This window comes from Rhea americana, unplaced genomic scaffold (assembly GCF_003343005.1).
Source record: "Rhea americana isolate MKP2758 unplaced genomic scaffold, rheAme1 scaffold_95, whole genome shotgun sequence".
Taxonomy (NCBI): domain Eukaryota; kingdom Metazoa; phylum Chordata; class Aves; order Rheiformes; family Rheidae; genus Rhea; species Rhea americana.
Genome location: NW_028187144.1, coordinates 3,332,164 through 3,347,956, shown reverse-complemented (window position 1 = coordinate 3,347,956; position 15,793 = coordinate 3,332,164). Strand labels below are relative to the sequence as shown.

Here is a 15,793-nt window from a genome sequence, read left to right as displayed (position 1 = left end):
CAAATATGATATAGAAAAAATAGAAAAGTTACAGAGAAAGGCAATTGAAGATGATCAAAGGCATAAAAGGGGCTCCATTCAAGGAGTGAATTCATAGATTAAGCCTTCTTATCCTGGAAGAAAAATGACTGAAGAAGAAATATGACTGAGTTTTGTGAAGGGAAGAGTGGTATGACTAGGGAACAGCTGTTTATATTCTTCTGTGTTCTTCAAAATAATAATAATAAAAAAGAATAATCATCAAAGGAAACTATTAAGTGTTCAAAATAGACACGAAAGATTCCTTGCCATAGAGTACAGTGGGTGTTTAAAGTTTACATTGGTTCACTAGGGATTAAAACAATCAATGGAAGAAGAATCCATCAAGGGCTATTAAATGCAAAGGCATCATCTATAGTTCATGAAGTTTCTGAGTCACAGCTTACTAGAGGATGACGGTGTTCAGGGAAATATTAACAGATGTTTGCTGTATTTTTGCGTTTCTCCCTGAGCATCTGCTGGCTTTTATCCAGGATAGGATGTTGGGCTAAGATGCACTTTCCGGCTGACCCTTTGCAGTTATTCTTATGGCCCATATTTCACATGAGGTCATTCCTCACATAAGGCAAGGCAGCTTAAACGTGGCCCAAGAATGTCTTTTGCTGCTGCCTGTCATCGTTTTTGACACAGTGCCTTGTATCACAGAGATAAAGCTGGTTGAATTCCAGGCTCAGCACCCCAGGCGTGATTTTTGTGTTGAACATATTTCCACCAAGAACCACAGGGAGCTAGATTCCCCTTTTCAATAGCTCCCAAAGCAAAAGCCTCTACCCCTCTCAGCAGAGGAGAAATCAGGGAGGTACAACTAGCAGGATATCATTTATCTGCCCTGTAGGCTGGTCACTTCAGAGCAGTGACCCTTACTCATGAGGTATCACAGCAGCCAGCCCTGCAGTCCAGTGAGGCCACGTTGTGGAAGACAAAACAGTGAGCTCTGTCCTTCCTGTGACTATTAGCAGCCCTCAATCAGATCCTAGTTGTTGAGGAAGCATCAAGTTGTGTGAGCGCTGACTGTCCCCTGTTGGCGCAGTGACACATAGCAAAAGGCACACCTTGCAGAAACCAGGCTCAAACCATCTCCTCCCATTACTAGGTCTGGGACTGGAGGACAGCTATCCAGTCCATCTCTCCTGCATGGGTAAGTCGCCTTCACTTGCAGCCTTGGTTGGAGGCTAAGTCATTCTGAAATACAACTGAAAACCAAAGAATGCACCTAATGCTACATACAAGCTTTTAAAGTGCATCTCACTTTGTAGTGAAAAACCTGACTAGGAAGTAGCTGTGTTTCTGAACAAGCATGTTTTACRGAAATCAGCTTACCTTCCCTCAGCCTGGCTTCCATCACCTTGTTTACTATCCTGCCAAGACAGCATTTGTAGATAACAGCTCCTGCTCTGCTTATTATTTATGGTTACAAATGATGGGATAGCAACAAAAAGAAAATAAACAGTAGTAGCTTCAATGGTCAGTCCAAATCTGAATGACTCACTTCAGGTTTTCTTATAGTAAATTATAAACAAACATTGGGGTGATTTGATGACATGATATGCATGTGCCACTTCYGACTGAAAACTCACCACATTAATAACAGGATCTGATTTACATTTGTGTCTTTGTGCACCTTTCTAAGATCTTCTTAAAATCCATACCTTGGCTGTTTACCAGCTGATRGATAGAAACTGGTAGTGTAACTTTACTCTTCATTTCCAACAAGAAATGAGCACGAGGAGTAGTGGCTATTACGAGATAATCACCCCCCTAGGGGAAATTCCTGATCACAAGTATTTGTTTTACTGAGATCATGATAACCTTGTTGYGCTCGGTAGCATTGGCAAAGCCTTGCATTGCCTGAAATGCAAGAGGTAGCRTTAGATAGATGAGTGTGATAGAGAAAACCACCTTGAAATATTTAGAAGGCCCAATCCAAATGCTGTTGAAGCAAATGGAAACCTACTGAATTAAATGGGCTTTTGGGCAAAGCCCAAAGACTTAAATGGGCAAAAGGAGGTAGGCCTGGGTGGGAGGGTGTGCATGGAGGAGAGCAGAGCCTCCTGGACCTCCAGGCCAGGGCACCTGACGGCCGCAGACACAATCTGGTGCACATAGCCCCGGTGGGCTGGGGTGCAGCCCTTATTATCTCGGACTCCTAGCTTCCGTGATTGCCTTCTTTTAAGGCGATTGCTCTGAATAATACATACTTCTTGAGAAGAAAGGCAGGTATTTTTGTGCAGGAGAAACTTGGCAGCTCTGAATACTGAGCAGCAGTTTCCTCAAAGCAGTAGGATTCAACGTGGTAATCAGCCCTATTAGCATTAAAAGGAACTGTCTAAATGTCAAGCCAAGTTCAATAAATAAGCACCAACACATTTAGAAATGGCTCAGAATGGAGAATTAAAAGTTTTGCTGCTAATTATGTTTCTTATTTTAGACTTCYGTCAATTCTAGCTCTTAACTTCTATTCAAATGAGACAATCATTTGCTGTCAAGACAAAAGAAATGAGAAGTTCTGAAAGCTAAGGGTGGGCAAATCTGTTCGTACATAATAAAGAACTAATGTAGACTTCAATTCTCTCACACAAGTATTCAGAAGCACCATAAATATACAGAGAAATGCCCTGTAGCTAGGAGATCCTTCAGTCAGGMGTTCCCAATTCCCAGGACACAAATCATCAGAAATGCCTCTGTCTGGATGAGAGACTTGTTCCACTTTTCCCCTAAGGAAAATGTACCATCCAGCCAGTACCTTGACCTTTGCTGATACAAGTTGCTGATCTGTCATAATCTCAGCAGGATGGAAAATCCTGGCTGGAGCCTGCCAAGATGATATTATCTTCTATACACAGCTGTGCCTCAGCAAATGCTGTTGTCAGTGCTCAGCTTTGCACCCATGAGAAAATGCAACCAGAGCAGTCAGATACTCCAACACCTCTGCATCCCCCAGCCTCCTCGGGCAGTGAGAGTTCCCGTGCTCATCCGATACCTCTTGATCTCGTGAGAGCCAGGAATGGCAAYAGGCACTCCAGCTTTTGTGGGACATGGCCTTTACTTTGGCTGAAAAGCAGCAGAGTGATGATGGAGAACTCCAAGAGCCTGTGTGTGATTTGGGCTTCTGAAAAATCAAGTCGTGGGGTGTTGTTTTATGGCTGCAGCATATGCGCCATTGGGCAGGACGTGGCCCTTAGCTTACAATCACAGAAACCACTGCCAGAGCTATATCGCTTGAATTAGGAGAAAACTGAGGGCTCAGGAGCAGGGATACGCGAGCGGCTGCACTCCCTATAATAAAAATGGGAATTGCTGGGTCAAACCATAGGAGGGCAAAGGGGGGGGGGAAGAAGAGCTCCTCTAGTGAGCCTAAGGCTCGTAGCACACTTCCCAGGAGAGGGGCAGTGGAAGTAGGGAGTGTACAGTAGAAGTAGGGAGTGTAACTTGCTGGAGGCAYATTTTATAGCAGGTTTAGGAAACAGTTATGATTTTAACAACCAAACCTACTATTTGGGATCTAACCACCTCCAGCACTGGCCGAATGAAAGTGGYTTGCTTAGTCTGGTACTTCGAGGCAGTAATGACACATAACTGATACTGATGGAAAAGGCTAATCCACTCTGCCCCATAATATCCCCAGTCAATCATGCAATATTCTGTTATTGGAAAAACTCATTTTTGCCCCTCCAATGGTAATCAGTGTATGCCCTGAAGCACAAGGCTTGATAGCCTGTGTAATTTGCAACCTAGCTAAGTGTAACTGCAGATGTTAATCCTATTTATATAAATGCTCGACAAGCAAAAGTAGGGATGTAGTGATGAGCTGCAGGGCTGGGGGAAGGAACAGAGCAGGATTTCCAGGAATTCTTCTCCAGCAGATTTCTAGCTGCTGCACCCAGTCATAGGAGATCAAGACATTCAGGTTGGCAAAAGGAGGTAACCTGGGTGAGTGTTGTCTGTAATTCRGTCCCTCACTTTGCCTATTATCTGTTCTGGCAAATACTGGAGCAGATTCCACTGCAGAGCATGTCCCCTGCTTTGGGCAGCCCCTTTGCACAGACTTGTGCAGAAATGTGCATGAATGCAAGTGGTAGTGTTGTGATAATAGAAAACCCAAAAAAAAAAAAAAAAAAAAAAAAAAAAAAAAAAAAAAAAAAAAAAAAAAAAAAAAAAAAAAAAAAAAAAAAAAAAAAAAAAAAAAAAGGAAGAATCTCACTTTCTACCCTTTCCCCTTCTCCCCCCCAGTATGAATACTTTCTATCTCAAGCAGAAAGGAAGTGTTTTGCTATCCCAGGCCTTTGTAGCTATCCAGAGAGGACAAGAAAACAGCAGTTACCTTTTTTGTAATATTTTGACACCACACTTTCAATGAATGACAAGGAACATTAACTTGCTGAGTCTGTCTCCCCAGCTCTCTGGAATCGGTTCTCTGCTTTTCAGTTTTTGCTTTGCTATCCATCTACATTTCTTCTTCCTTCMTCTTCTCCCCCTTTGCTYCTACTCATGTCCACCTCCCCACCTCCCCTTTCAATTTTCTTTCCCTCTGTTTTTCCACCTTTCTTCTCCTCTTTTCTTTGCCTCTCTCCTATTGTCTATTCATTTTCCCTTCCTCTCTCTCTCTCTCTCTCTCTTTTTTTTTCATTTGTACCCCCACAACTATGGATAGTTTCCCTTCTCTGATCTGACATTTTTTGCTAATTTTATCAGATCTCCAGTTTCCTTCTCTTGCTCCTTTTCCAACCTTTCTTTTTTTCTCCAATCCACATGATCTTCTTGCCTCCTGCAGTATCTGACRCCCCACACTCCACCCACCTGAGATGTGGCAGAACTGAAATTCATTGAAACTGAGGAAGAAGAGCAYGGGAGGAAGAGGGCTCCAACACATTCCCTCTAGTTTAAGACACAGAACCCCAGTCACTCACTTGACTCTTTCCTGGAGGTCACCTACCTCTGGTGCCCTGAYAAAAATGGCCCCGTACACATTTCTCTTCTCATTCATATTACAGCTCTGGATGATATGACTAGAAACGGTCACTTGTCCCTCACTGCCACCAAATAGTGACAGTCCTTGATCGACAACAGCAAATGAAGGACTTTAAATGGTTTGGTTATTCTTATGAACAAAATGATTTTTGGTTYAGCAGGGAATTTTCAAAGCTGGGCACCTAGAAACCTCAGGTTCCCCATTGCTCTGATCAATGAAAAGATCACACTGTACCTTGTTCACACGRTCCTGTTTGGTTATTTTTCTCTCTTTCTTCAGCTGCTGCCTCTTTCTCAGTTTCAGTTACCTCCTTGCTCTCTTCACTCTCAGAGTATTTCTCGGTGTCTCTGAAGAGCACCACTAAGTATGGAGGGGAAAGCACAAGTTCCTGTGGTGTGAGAGCACAGCACTGAAATAGCTTTTACACCACTGYAGGTACTAACGGGAGACACGTGGAGCCTACAGCAGACTCCCGTGCTACAGACAACCTAGGCGGAAGAAGGTGATGGTCCATCTAATCCTGCCCACTGGGTGTACGTTATCTGGACATTTTGAGGGAGGAAAAGGGCTCCTGTCCTGTAGTCAGATGTGAATTGCAAAACACAAGAGGGTGGAAATTATTTCCTAGTCCTAGGGAGGAACCTGAGCACATCAGGCTAAGCAGGTTCTTGTAACTGTTGTCACATTTCTATAAATAGCAAATGTCGATCATTTTGTTTGAAATCCTGCTACAAGATTTGCCCCAGAACATTCTTTGGCAGTGAGCGTGGCCTTCATCTTCTTTTGTCAAGGACTTCACTTGGCTGAGAAATATCAAGAAGTTTAAGAAAACTGACCCATTGCTTTCCTGTCCATCAAAACAAGAGTCACCCTTGGAGGTCCCAGGAAGTGACCACAGCAGTAGTGGCTGGGGAGAGCCACCAGGAGCAGCTGAGCACTCTGTGAAGGTGAAAGGGCTGAAATCAAATGACTGTGCTTGAGTGCCTCCATCACCAGCGCGGACAAGGTTGAGAGGGGAGGACAGGTCCAGAGGGAAGGATGCTGCCCCATAAGCCCAGAAACCTGTGCGAACTTCAGCAGGTTACTGAGGCCCAAGTTCATCCCTATGTCTAAATTGGGCGGATGAAACAGTCAACAACCAAGCAGCTCCAGCACTGATTTGGAGGAGGGCACATTTGCCCCTAACTCATGTGGGATGAGATGGAGGCATAATTCTCTAGTTATCTGCTTATGAAAGGGTAGGAGAAGGTACTTCCTCACCTCACCTCTTAAGTAATGAGATTTAAATACATTAAATGTCATGTGCTGGGTGATAATGAGAATGYGGGCAGTGTAACCACCTCATCCAGACAGTATGAGCTCTCTGAGCAAGATGGAAGGGCACCCYGTAGAGAGACTCAATTTCTCTAGTGAGCAGCCACTCAGTACTGAAAATACTCTCTTAATTGCCAATCTGGAACTAAACTGTGGGAGGAAGGGTTAAATATTCAGCGACATGCTGAATCTGGTTCCTTTACAAATGGATACTCAAAACACAGGCTTGCACTGGTAATTGGTACTTGTGCACGTAATTACTCTCTCCGCCTAGTTCATGGAGGCAGGAGAGGAAGGGAGGTCACTGGTTCGTAAGTGCAGGAAAGCCACAATTTCTAAGAATTTATAGCTTTAGGTAAAATGTGGCCAAATGTGGCTCTTGGGGGAGCAGAAGCGAAAGGTGCACTGCAGGAAAGCCTGGGCTTTGCAGGAGCTCTGACCAGGCAATTGCAACAGTTTCATCAGCGCTGGGAGCCAAGTGCTGAGCAAGATTTCTAGCCCCCGATTTCCCTAGTTTTGMTCCTCTCCAAACAACCCTGCAGCTCTCAGCACCTGCATCCCGATGTGTTACTCCTTAAGCCATCTGTTGTCCCGTGGGATTAGTSAAATAGCAACATTTCCCTGGTCTTATTTTGGGCTTAGCTAATTTAAACTGAACACCCTAAAAACTCAAACCAAAACCAAAGAAAATCAAGCTCCTTCACTGTTTAATTAAGAATGACTCCTCTGGAAAACTTAGTTATAAACCACACTGGATTTGTTGTGTTTTATTTTCCTGATGTTCATCTCAAAGAATTTTCCCATGTGGGCAGAAAGCATCTGACATAAGGAGCCCACAYTCACCAGTGCACTCCAGTGCTTCGCCCCACAAACACCTTTTCTCCACCTGGTTATACTGAGTTCATGTTTGCTTTCTAGAGAAAGGCTATGACAGCTTGGCTCATGATACATTTCTGTAGCTACAGGAGCCCTGGCATTGGCCAAGAGCTCTACTTCGCTCTTGTTACAACTGCAATGATCTAAGGACAACAGTGAGGCTGAGCTGGCTGGGGATGGTAATATCTTTTATTGTATTTATTAATATAGATGGAAAAAATGCTTTTGGGCACATTTGGGCAAGATATGCTTTGGGGCACATTTGCTACTTTCATTGGGACCCAAGGAAGTGCTGGTGCACCCAAAGGCACCTTTTCTACTGCCCCTATGTACGACAATTTTTCTAATAAAAACGTATTTCATCTGTCTACAAAAGTCACCTTTCTGAGCACTTTGCAAATATAAAGCATGYTATTTGCTATTGCTGGCTTCCTTTAAAAGGCCAGGTCTTGCTGTTTATATCAGTGAGTGCACTGGACAGATGCTACAGCCAAGTGAGCACACCTGTAGGAGCCATCACATTACATTTTCCAGGCTGATCATCCACACACTTAAATTGATTTTACAGTCATGATACTCCTGAGACACTGGGGCAGCTGCTTCAGGTTTGCACCAGTTTATGCAAGATTAGAATCAGGCCCAGGCCTGATTAGCTTGTGTGCCTTGCAATTCCCAGCCTATGCATTGCAGGCGCTTTTGCTTCGGTGAGATCATCTCYGTGTTTCCAGAGGATAAAGTATGTGGCTGAGATCCACAACAGGGCTACGTGCAAAGCTGGTGCTACCTTTGGGAAGTGATCATAGTGAACCCATTTAAAAATCAAGCAAAACGAGTTTATAACCTGGTTGGGATGCTTATGCTAGTAAGTGACAACTGTGATTCTTTCAGCATCTCTAAGACCATTGGCAGAGGAAGGTATGATCTTAAAATGATGTATTAAAATCCAATCACTGGCGCTGCTCACCTTGATGTTCTGTGGGTTTAAGGCTGCTCTGTTTCACTCCCTCTGAGCTTTTCTTCTCTTCTGCTATTACTGAAACAGCCCAAACATCATGTTTTAGTTATAAAGTGAGTTTAGTGGGTGGAAGGGTGGGAGGGGAAGGGGGATTAAATTTACTGCTTCTGTGACTACAGATCTGAAATAAATCTCTGATTCAATGATAGATCAATAACACCTAGATTGGGTTTAAATTATTAATAAACTATGAGAAATGAGGATAATTATTCTATGAGTCACAGCTCTCTAATGCACTGCACATTTTTCCCTGAGACATCTGCACTGAAGCACGACCTGCCTGTCTTTTGGCAAAAAGCTCCAGCCAAGAAGTTAATGTCTTTTGTTTTGCTAGCTAAGCATTTAATAAATTCTCATGGGCTGGGATAGCCTGGTGACAACATATTTCTTGGCATATGCCCAGGACCACATCACCTTCCTGTGCTCTCAGTGGCCCGAGGGGCAAACTTGGCAGGAATGTTTTCCTGGGTACTATGACTTCTCTCACAGATAAACACTCTGGTCAGGATCCCCTAAAATGTTTAGGCGTCCTATGTGCCCATGGATATCAGTACAACTTTAGCTCTCAAATATCCCTCTGAATCTGGACAGCTGGAAATGGAGGAGTTGCATTAGTCTAAGAAGAGGCTCTGGCCTTGAAGGGTGGTGTTGAACGGTTGCAGAGACCCATCGTGCTGGTGGCAACCAGGAGGAGCAACCTCTGGGCTGCAGGAGGCAGGGAGGTGCCTCTAGGTGCTCTTGAGGTCAGGGCTTGTCATGGTGATGGTGGGCAAGACTGACTTCAAGGGCCGGCTTAAATACATGCTTAATTGCCAGAATTGCTATAGTCTTAACACAGGCATGGTTGCTTTTGTGTGATTTCCTTGGCTCACTGCAAAATTAGCTTTTGACTGGGCCTTAATTGAGCAGGCTCAGGTCACGCAGGCTCAGGGCATCCTCACTGATGCTCATCAACATCTGCCTTATCGGATGAGCTGCTGATCTGCCCTTGGACTCTCTTGGAGTGATATCTCTGCCCTTGGATTGATATCTAACTGGATCTGTATCTGTACCAAAATGTTCTCCATTGGCCTATTTCTAATGAAATACCTACTAACGAGGAAAACAAACCAAATCTGGATATAAGGAATAAAGCCATGATTCTTTGCATGGACTAATAGGAAGSAAACAAAACTTAGGAAATTGATTATCAGAGGCATTTACCCTCCTGTCAAAGCACTACAACTGGATCAAAATTTCAGTGGAATAAAACCTACTTTTTGACTCAAAATACTTCTTAAGTATTAAAAAAAATCATGTCAAAAAGCCACATTTTAAAGCAAGCCTCCATTTTCATTTCTCTAAAATTGTCTCTTTTGGAGAGCAGCTACTTGTGATGTTGAACAGGCCTGCTTTAAATGAACTCACGGTCCTCCCTGGCAGCCGGCGATTTGTCTGAGTAGCTCCACTCTGTCTGAGTTGTCACATCCTCAACACGGTGCCTGCCGCTGTGGGAGGAGGCAGGAGAGCTGTCGACTTGCTGCCTGCAAAGAGGATGCACGGGGTGGGATGCTCAGACTTAGTTTATGGCCAGAGAAGAGTGCTCGGAGATTTAGGAACAGGCAAGGTTTCTCAGCAGTTACTTATGATTCTTGGTGTCATTACTTTGGGCACGTAACATCGGTCACCATAAAGAGCTGTATTTCAGAAAATGAGAAAGTTAGGCCTCTGCAATGTGTGGCGAGGAGAGATGCACTCACAAAGCTAAGGGCAGCAGAGGGTAGTGGAGTAACTGTCAGCCTCAGCACCCAACACCCAAGGAGTTTTGGTAGGGAACATGCATAGAGGCCTTCACAGACTCACCGCTTTCCTTACCTCTAGTTCACTGGGCACTTTTCACTAAATGAGGTTTTGCCAGTCCTAAACTCCAGATTTTGCTCATCTCACCTTACGTAATTCTGCAAATGGTATTAGTCTGCTCTGCTCCACTCTGCACTACGGCACTCGTTCTGCATCCCATACAGGCTGCAGCTGTGTTGGTGCCTTCTCTGGCACAGGAAGCAGAAYGACTTCTCCCTTATCACAGCACGTCCAGCAACAAATGGTGCTTTCTGGAAGTCCTCCTGTTCTCCCTTTTCACCTGAAGTTGTCTAGTAAGATACGAAATTTTTCTGAGCCTATAACACGGGGCTATCAAGGTTTCCAGCCACTTCTATCCATGCAATGCAGGGAGAATTTTTTTGTTTGTCTCTGACATACTAATTTAAAGATGCCTGTGGTTTTGGCAAATTAAAAAAAAGTATGAAAAAATATCATGCTGAACAAAATGCCACTGGGCCTGACTCGATCTGATGGAAGGGAAGGATGGAAGGGTTTTTGATTTTTTTGTTTATCTGCATTAGTAATTCAACAAGGCCGTTACACACCACTGCTTTTTTATTAGTTGCCTGAGAATTTTAAAGGATTCTGGGCACAGCACATACAAATTAATGCAGTCATGGATGAAAATCTCAGAGGAATAAAGGGAGGTGAGGTGCTCCGGTGCCTCCACTGCCCTCCTCTCCAAGCACCTCGTGAACATTTCAYGTGTTTACCCTCCCAGCTCTGCTGAGGTAGCAAAACACCATCATTTCCACCTTACAAGTGAAGAACAGAACCAAGAAGCACTGTATTTAAGGGAGCCAGGAGAGATATTTAACTCCAATGCCATGGGAGACCCGGCTTTGGAGACCAAGAGGGCAGAGGCTGCCCGCTACCTGGCCCGCCAGCCTCTTGCTCCTGGGACCATCGGTGGCGAGAAGCGTGCTCACGCCAAGCAGAGGTCTGTGGCGAGGGTCTGGGCACAGCCCCAGGCGGCGCTGCTCGACTCCTGGCAGCCCAAACCGCAGCTGGCTCCTCGACGGCCGGCTCCGTCCGTCCTGGTGCCGAGCCGAGCAGCCGGACCCCATCGGCGGGGATACACCTCGCGGGAAGGCGTAACCTGTCGGATAGGTTGGCGATAGCGTTTTTCTTGCCTCTGTGCAGCCCSTTTGCTTGCGCCAGTGACTCTCAGCCCTCTTGTGAAACCTGATGACCGATTTCCCTTGATAGCACAACCGAGAATTTACCTYGGACTATAACATTTTCACAGCGCTTGGTAACTTTGGAAGAAATAGAGCCTGCGCTCCTCCAGGTTGAAAGTTACAGATTTATAGTGCGGTAATGAAAAGGATCTCACGGGATGTTCACGTAGCAACACGCCAGAGCCTTCCTTTAAATACCTTCTTAGATCCAATTCCCCTTGGTGCTAAGCAGCTGGGGCAATGTCTTTAAGGAAAAAAGCCAAAACGTCCCTCAAATACTTATATWAGGAATACTGTCTATGAGCTGAGTGCCACTTAGAGCACACCACAGAAGAGTCTGGTCTTTTTTTTTTTGTCTCTCGAACAAGCATCTCTGTTCAATTTCTTTTCTCTCTCCTCCTCTCTGCCTGAAAGAAAGATTAGATATGTCTAACATTTATATTGGACAGCCAAAAGGAGTGAGCTACATCCCCGGCTGATGTAAATCAACATAGTTCCAGCAGCACTGGTAGAGTGAAGGGTGGAATTACACTGATTTACCTTGGCTGGGGAATCGGGCCTACTTTTCCTCCCTAGATAAAAGAGCATTCTGCAAAATAAAAATCATACATCACAGCAATTTCTAGAGATGCTGCACAGGATTTATCTGTCTTTAAAAAGAAAAATAATTACATCTGCAGAGGCTGGCAGTGTCCTTTTTAATATCCCAAACAATGAGGGGCCCAAAGATAATTACTTGGACAGACGTAACTTCCAGATTATTAATAGTGCAGATACAGCAGAGGCTGCCAGGTTGCGGATGTCTCAGACATACTGTAAATCTCCAGCTGTTAGGCATTCCTGCTGCGAGCCTACATATAGCATAAATACAGTCTAACTTGACTGAATTATATAGAAAAATGTTACCAATTACTCTCCTTACTTGGATTCCTCCAGCTTAGAACCAATGGACAGAGCTGATGGGGAATCTGTCGCCAATTCTAGAGAGGAGAGAAAAAGCTTTCTTTAAAAAAAAGATTTTTTTTTTTATGTAGAACAGCAGGATTTTTCTGYCTTGAAATTTCTTGCCATTTCATTATTTTGCATGTCAGATAAAACAGGGAACGTTTTTCCTCATCTRTTTTAATAGTACAATAAATTGTAGGTGGGTGAAAAAATAGCTTCCAAAAATGAGCTGTAAAAAAGTTGCTGTAGACTGAGGACAGGCTCTGCAGAAGACGGGACAAGAATTACAAGCTAATTTACTTTGCCTTTTCCATTCAGGTTTCATTTGTAAGCTCTCTGGATCTTCTAATTTTACTAATTCACTGGGAGAACGTGTTCCCACGGGCAYTTCACCTTCGTTGCTTATGCCAGTGTGCCTGCACAGGGGTGATGACACCAAATTGAATTGCATTACTGTCTTCTCTTCTACTTCCAGCTGTCATCAGTGTTGCTGAGCAGTTGCGGAGGGAAGGGGACCAGAGGCTGTCCTTCTGCAGAAGGGCCAGGATGCTACRTGAATGCTGGGGACACTTGGGATTTTGGCCCAAACGTTTCATATAGGCACATGAAGTGCCCTCAGGGGGCTTGCCATCAGAGCAACACCTTATTCCTCCAGATCTGCATTAATTCAGTGGCTACACGTTACATGTTCCCCTCTGTGTGCAGAACATAGCAGATCTGTTACAACTCTCTGACTACAGAGCTGACTGTAATTTCTTAATCAGTAGAGATTTGCATTCAGCTCAAATGCTCTTCCAGTTAAACCAGCRGTTACTGAATGTATCTTAGTGCCAAAATCCCAAGTGTAGTTGTTTTCAAATCAGAGAGGACAAAGGGAGAGATTCAGGGCAGGAGTTTGCAGAAGCTGCTGGAAGAGAGGAGAGGTGCCCATGGGAGCACCAAGGCCTGGGCAAAAGTGTGGGCATGGAGGAGGGAAAAGATGTTAGTGCAGCACAGGAGGTGCAGGAGGAGATGGTGGAAGAGAAAATGTAGAAGCATATATCAGAGACATGGGGAAAATGAGAGGCACAAGTGTAACAAGAGCATCAAAAGGTTGCAGCTCCGATTTTACAGGCCATTCTTAAGAAAGACTAAAAACAATGCAAAGAGATTGAAAAAGGCCAAAAACGTCTCATGACTGTATGAACTCTTGCAGATATATTAATTGTTCACTCTAGATCCTAAAYAAGGCATTCTCAAGGTTATATTTGATTTTGCTTAGGAAATCTACTTGTATCTAAATACTAGCCCTGAACCTTGCTTGTCTGGCATGAAGGCTAAAATAGGCTAAAATAAACTTTAYATTTCATCTGAGTTTTAAATTGCAAGTTAAAAGATGTGGAAATCCAACATGCAATTCCTTGCAATAGCACTCAGAGAGGTTTCTGCATGCATTTGATTACAGTCACTTGTGGCAGTTTCAAATCCTCAGCCTCTTGCAGGGGTAGATTTATCCTCAAGGATGTAGTTCATGAATGTCTGCTAAGAATATTTGATTTCCATGCGGAAAACTGTTCAAAAATAAACCTTGTGTGTGCAAACAGTCAATTGTTCTCATTCCCAGAGGTGGACAAGATTTGCATTGAAAAAAATGCAAAAGGGAACAGAGAACAGTTCTACTGGCCAAGCCCGAGGAGGAATAACACATGACTTCTGTGTAGGAAAGAGGTAACTCTTTGCATTAAAGGCAAGGCTGAATCCTTCAGGCCAGCTGTGCATTTCTGGATGTGCCAAGGCAGGCTGTGCCTTGGCTATCTTTCTATGGGCAAGCGCAACACGTGACGTTTCTCATCATATTCAAGCATGTTCCAGGAAGAAATAGGGAAAAAGTCCAGTCTTTCCTGATTTATATTTAGGATAAGGCCAACGAGTCCCAAACTGGATCCCAGTTTGGGATCTCTGCATAAAGACAGCTTACCCAAGTGTAAGGAATGAGCTATTCTTCCCCACAGCCACTGCATGGTCCCCTTCCCAGTGGMCTTCTCCTTTTTAACTAGTGTCACTTGTCCCTTCCTTATTCACCTCCTGAAAGAGCTGCGGCCCTGTCCTGCATGCAGCAAAAAGCCACATTCTGGCTCGCAAGCAAGGAGATGAGCTGTGTTGTGACTGCTCAGAGAATCAAGCAGCCAGAACCGAAATGGGACAAATTCTTCCACGCTTAAATTTTTTTTCCTTGGAATTTAGAGGCTCATCCTTTTTATGGATTAGCCACATTTTCATCTCTGCTATCTGCTTCTGAAYGTCAGTTGGATTGCTTAATGAGCTGTAAAATATTATTAAAAGCAGAGTATGTGGAAAAAATGTAAATATACCTTTACATATCTAGTAAAAAAAAWTGTCTGATTCTAGTTTGTTGGCATTTGCATGCAGCAGAGTAACTCTGACTTTCAAGACAAGTCACAATGTTTAGATTTCGAACACCCTGGAAAATCAAAAGTGCTGCCTTATTTCCTCAGATGAATGGGGCAGGATTTCCAGATATACCCTATCTTGGGTTCACTTTAATGCTTCCATTCAAGCCATTTTTTTTTGACTTAAAAAATCCCGTTTTTYTTTTCCAAATGGACTACTTAGACTAGCACTTTGTGGCAAGCTCTCTGACAGATTCCACATGGGATTTGTATCTGGGGTGCTCCAGATTGCTCTCAAAGCTTAGCACCTTTGCCCAAATAGACTGTGCAAACCAGCCCACGAGTCCACACAACTGCAGCCCTTGCCAGCAGGCAAGGAGGGTMAGACACATGTGCTCCTCAGAACTTGACACCATTCTAGGTGCCCATGGATAAAATTCATATTTACTGTGTGCAAACAGAAACTTAAAAAAGATCATGGTCATCTGTCTAATTCTCTCTCCTTCCCACTAATAGATTGCTGTGAAATACCTGTTAGTAGCTTATCTTTCCTTGAAATTTCTTCAGAGACCTTCCAGTGAACTTCTTCGTGATCTTCACTCCACTTAGCGGGAGAGGATGAGGAGGTTCCTTCAGGCTGTYCATCCCAGACAAGCTCTCTGCTGGTTTTTCTAGTTGTTTCTTTGCCGGAGAGAGCAAGATTACTCTGCTCAATATAATCTTCTATTTTCTGCTTACTGAAGGCTTCTTTAGAATTTGTGTACTCCTTTTCCAGCTTTTTTACATTTTCCTCTGTGAGGAGCAGAACAGCAGAGCTGGAATCTGATGAAATACTCCCAGGGGGAAATTTTTTTGGTTGGGACTGGTTACTGCCAGAYCCTGACAGCTTGTGTCCATTAGACATATCTGCAATGCATTAAGGAGATGAGAATCTTCAGCAACAGGCAAAGTCAATTCATCATTCTGGTAACAAAGAAAGAAAGAAAAGAGAAATCCCATTAGTCATTTGCTCCTGACGGGCATATTGATTGATGTAGTTAAAATGTTCACACTAAGATAACCTTATTAGATTGAAAATCACTTTCTTTTCAGGAGGATCTACTAGGCTGCTATTCAACAAAGCACTTAAACAAATACCTAATATTAAGGGCACGCTTCAGTCCCGTTGATAGGATTTTGTTAAACAGATTCCACGTAACACTTA

The 15,793-nt window shown here is 43.8% G+C and overlaps 1 protein-coding gene across 1 annotated transcript in view; it reads right to left on the bottom strand.

Annotated features, from left to right (window-relative positions):
• Positions 1–15,493, bottom strand: part of ERICH6B (glutamate rich 6B) — a 33,408-nt gene extending 17,915 nt beyond the window's left edge. Inside the window, exons 1-5 of the mRNA XM_085325005.1 lie at positions 15,121–15,493; positions 12,177–12,234; positions 9,622–9,736; positions 8,163–8,241; positions 5,243–5,368 (exon numbers count right to left, since the gene is read on the bottom strand). Of these exons, the coding sequence (XP_085181131.1) occupies positions 5,243–5,368; positions 8,163–8,241; positions 9,622–9,736; positions 12,177–12,234; positions 15,121–15,493 (751 nt within the window). The remainder of the gene's footprint in view (positions 1–5,242; positions 5,369–8,162; positions 8,242–9,621; positions 9,737–12,176; positions 12,235–15,120) is intronic.
• Between the last annotated feature and the right edge of the window lie 300 nt (positions 15,494–15,793).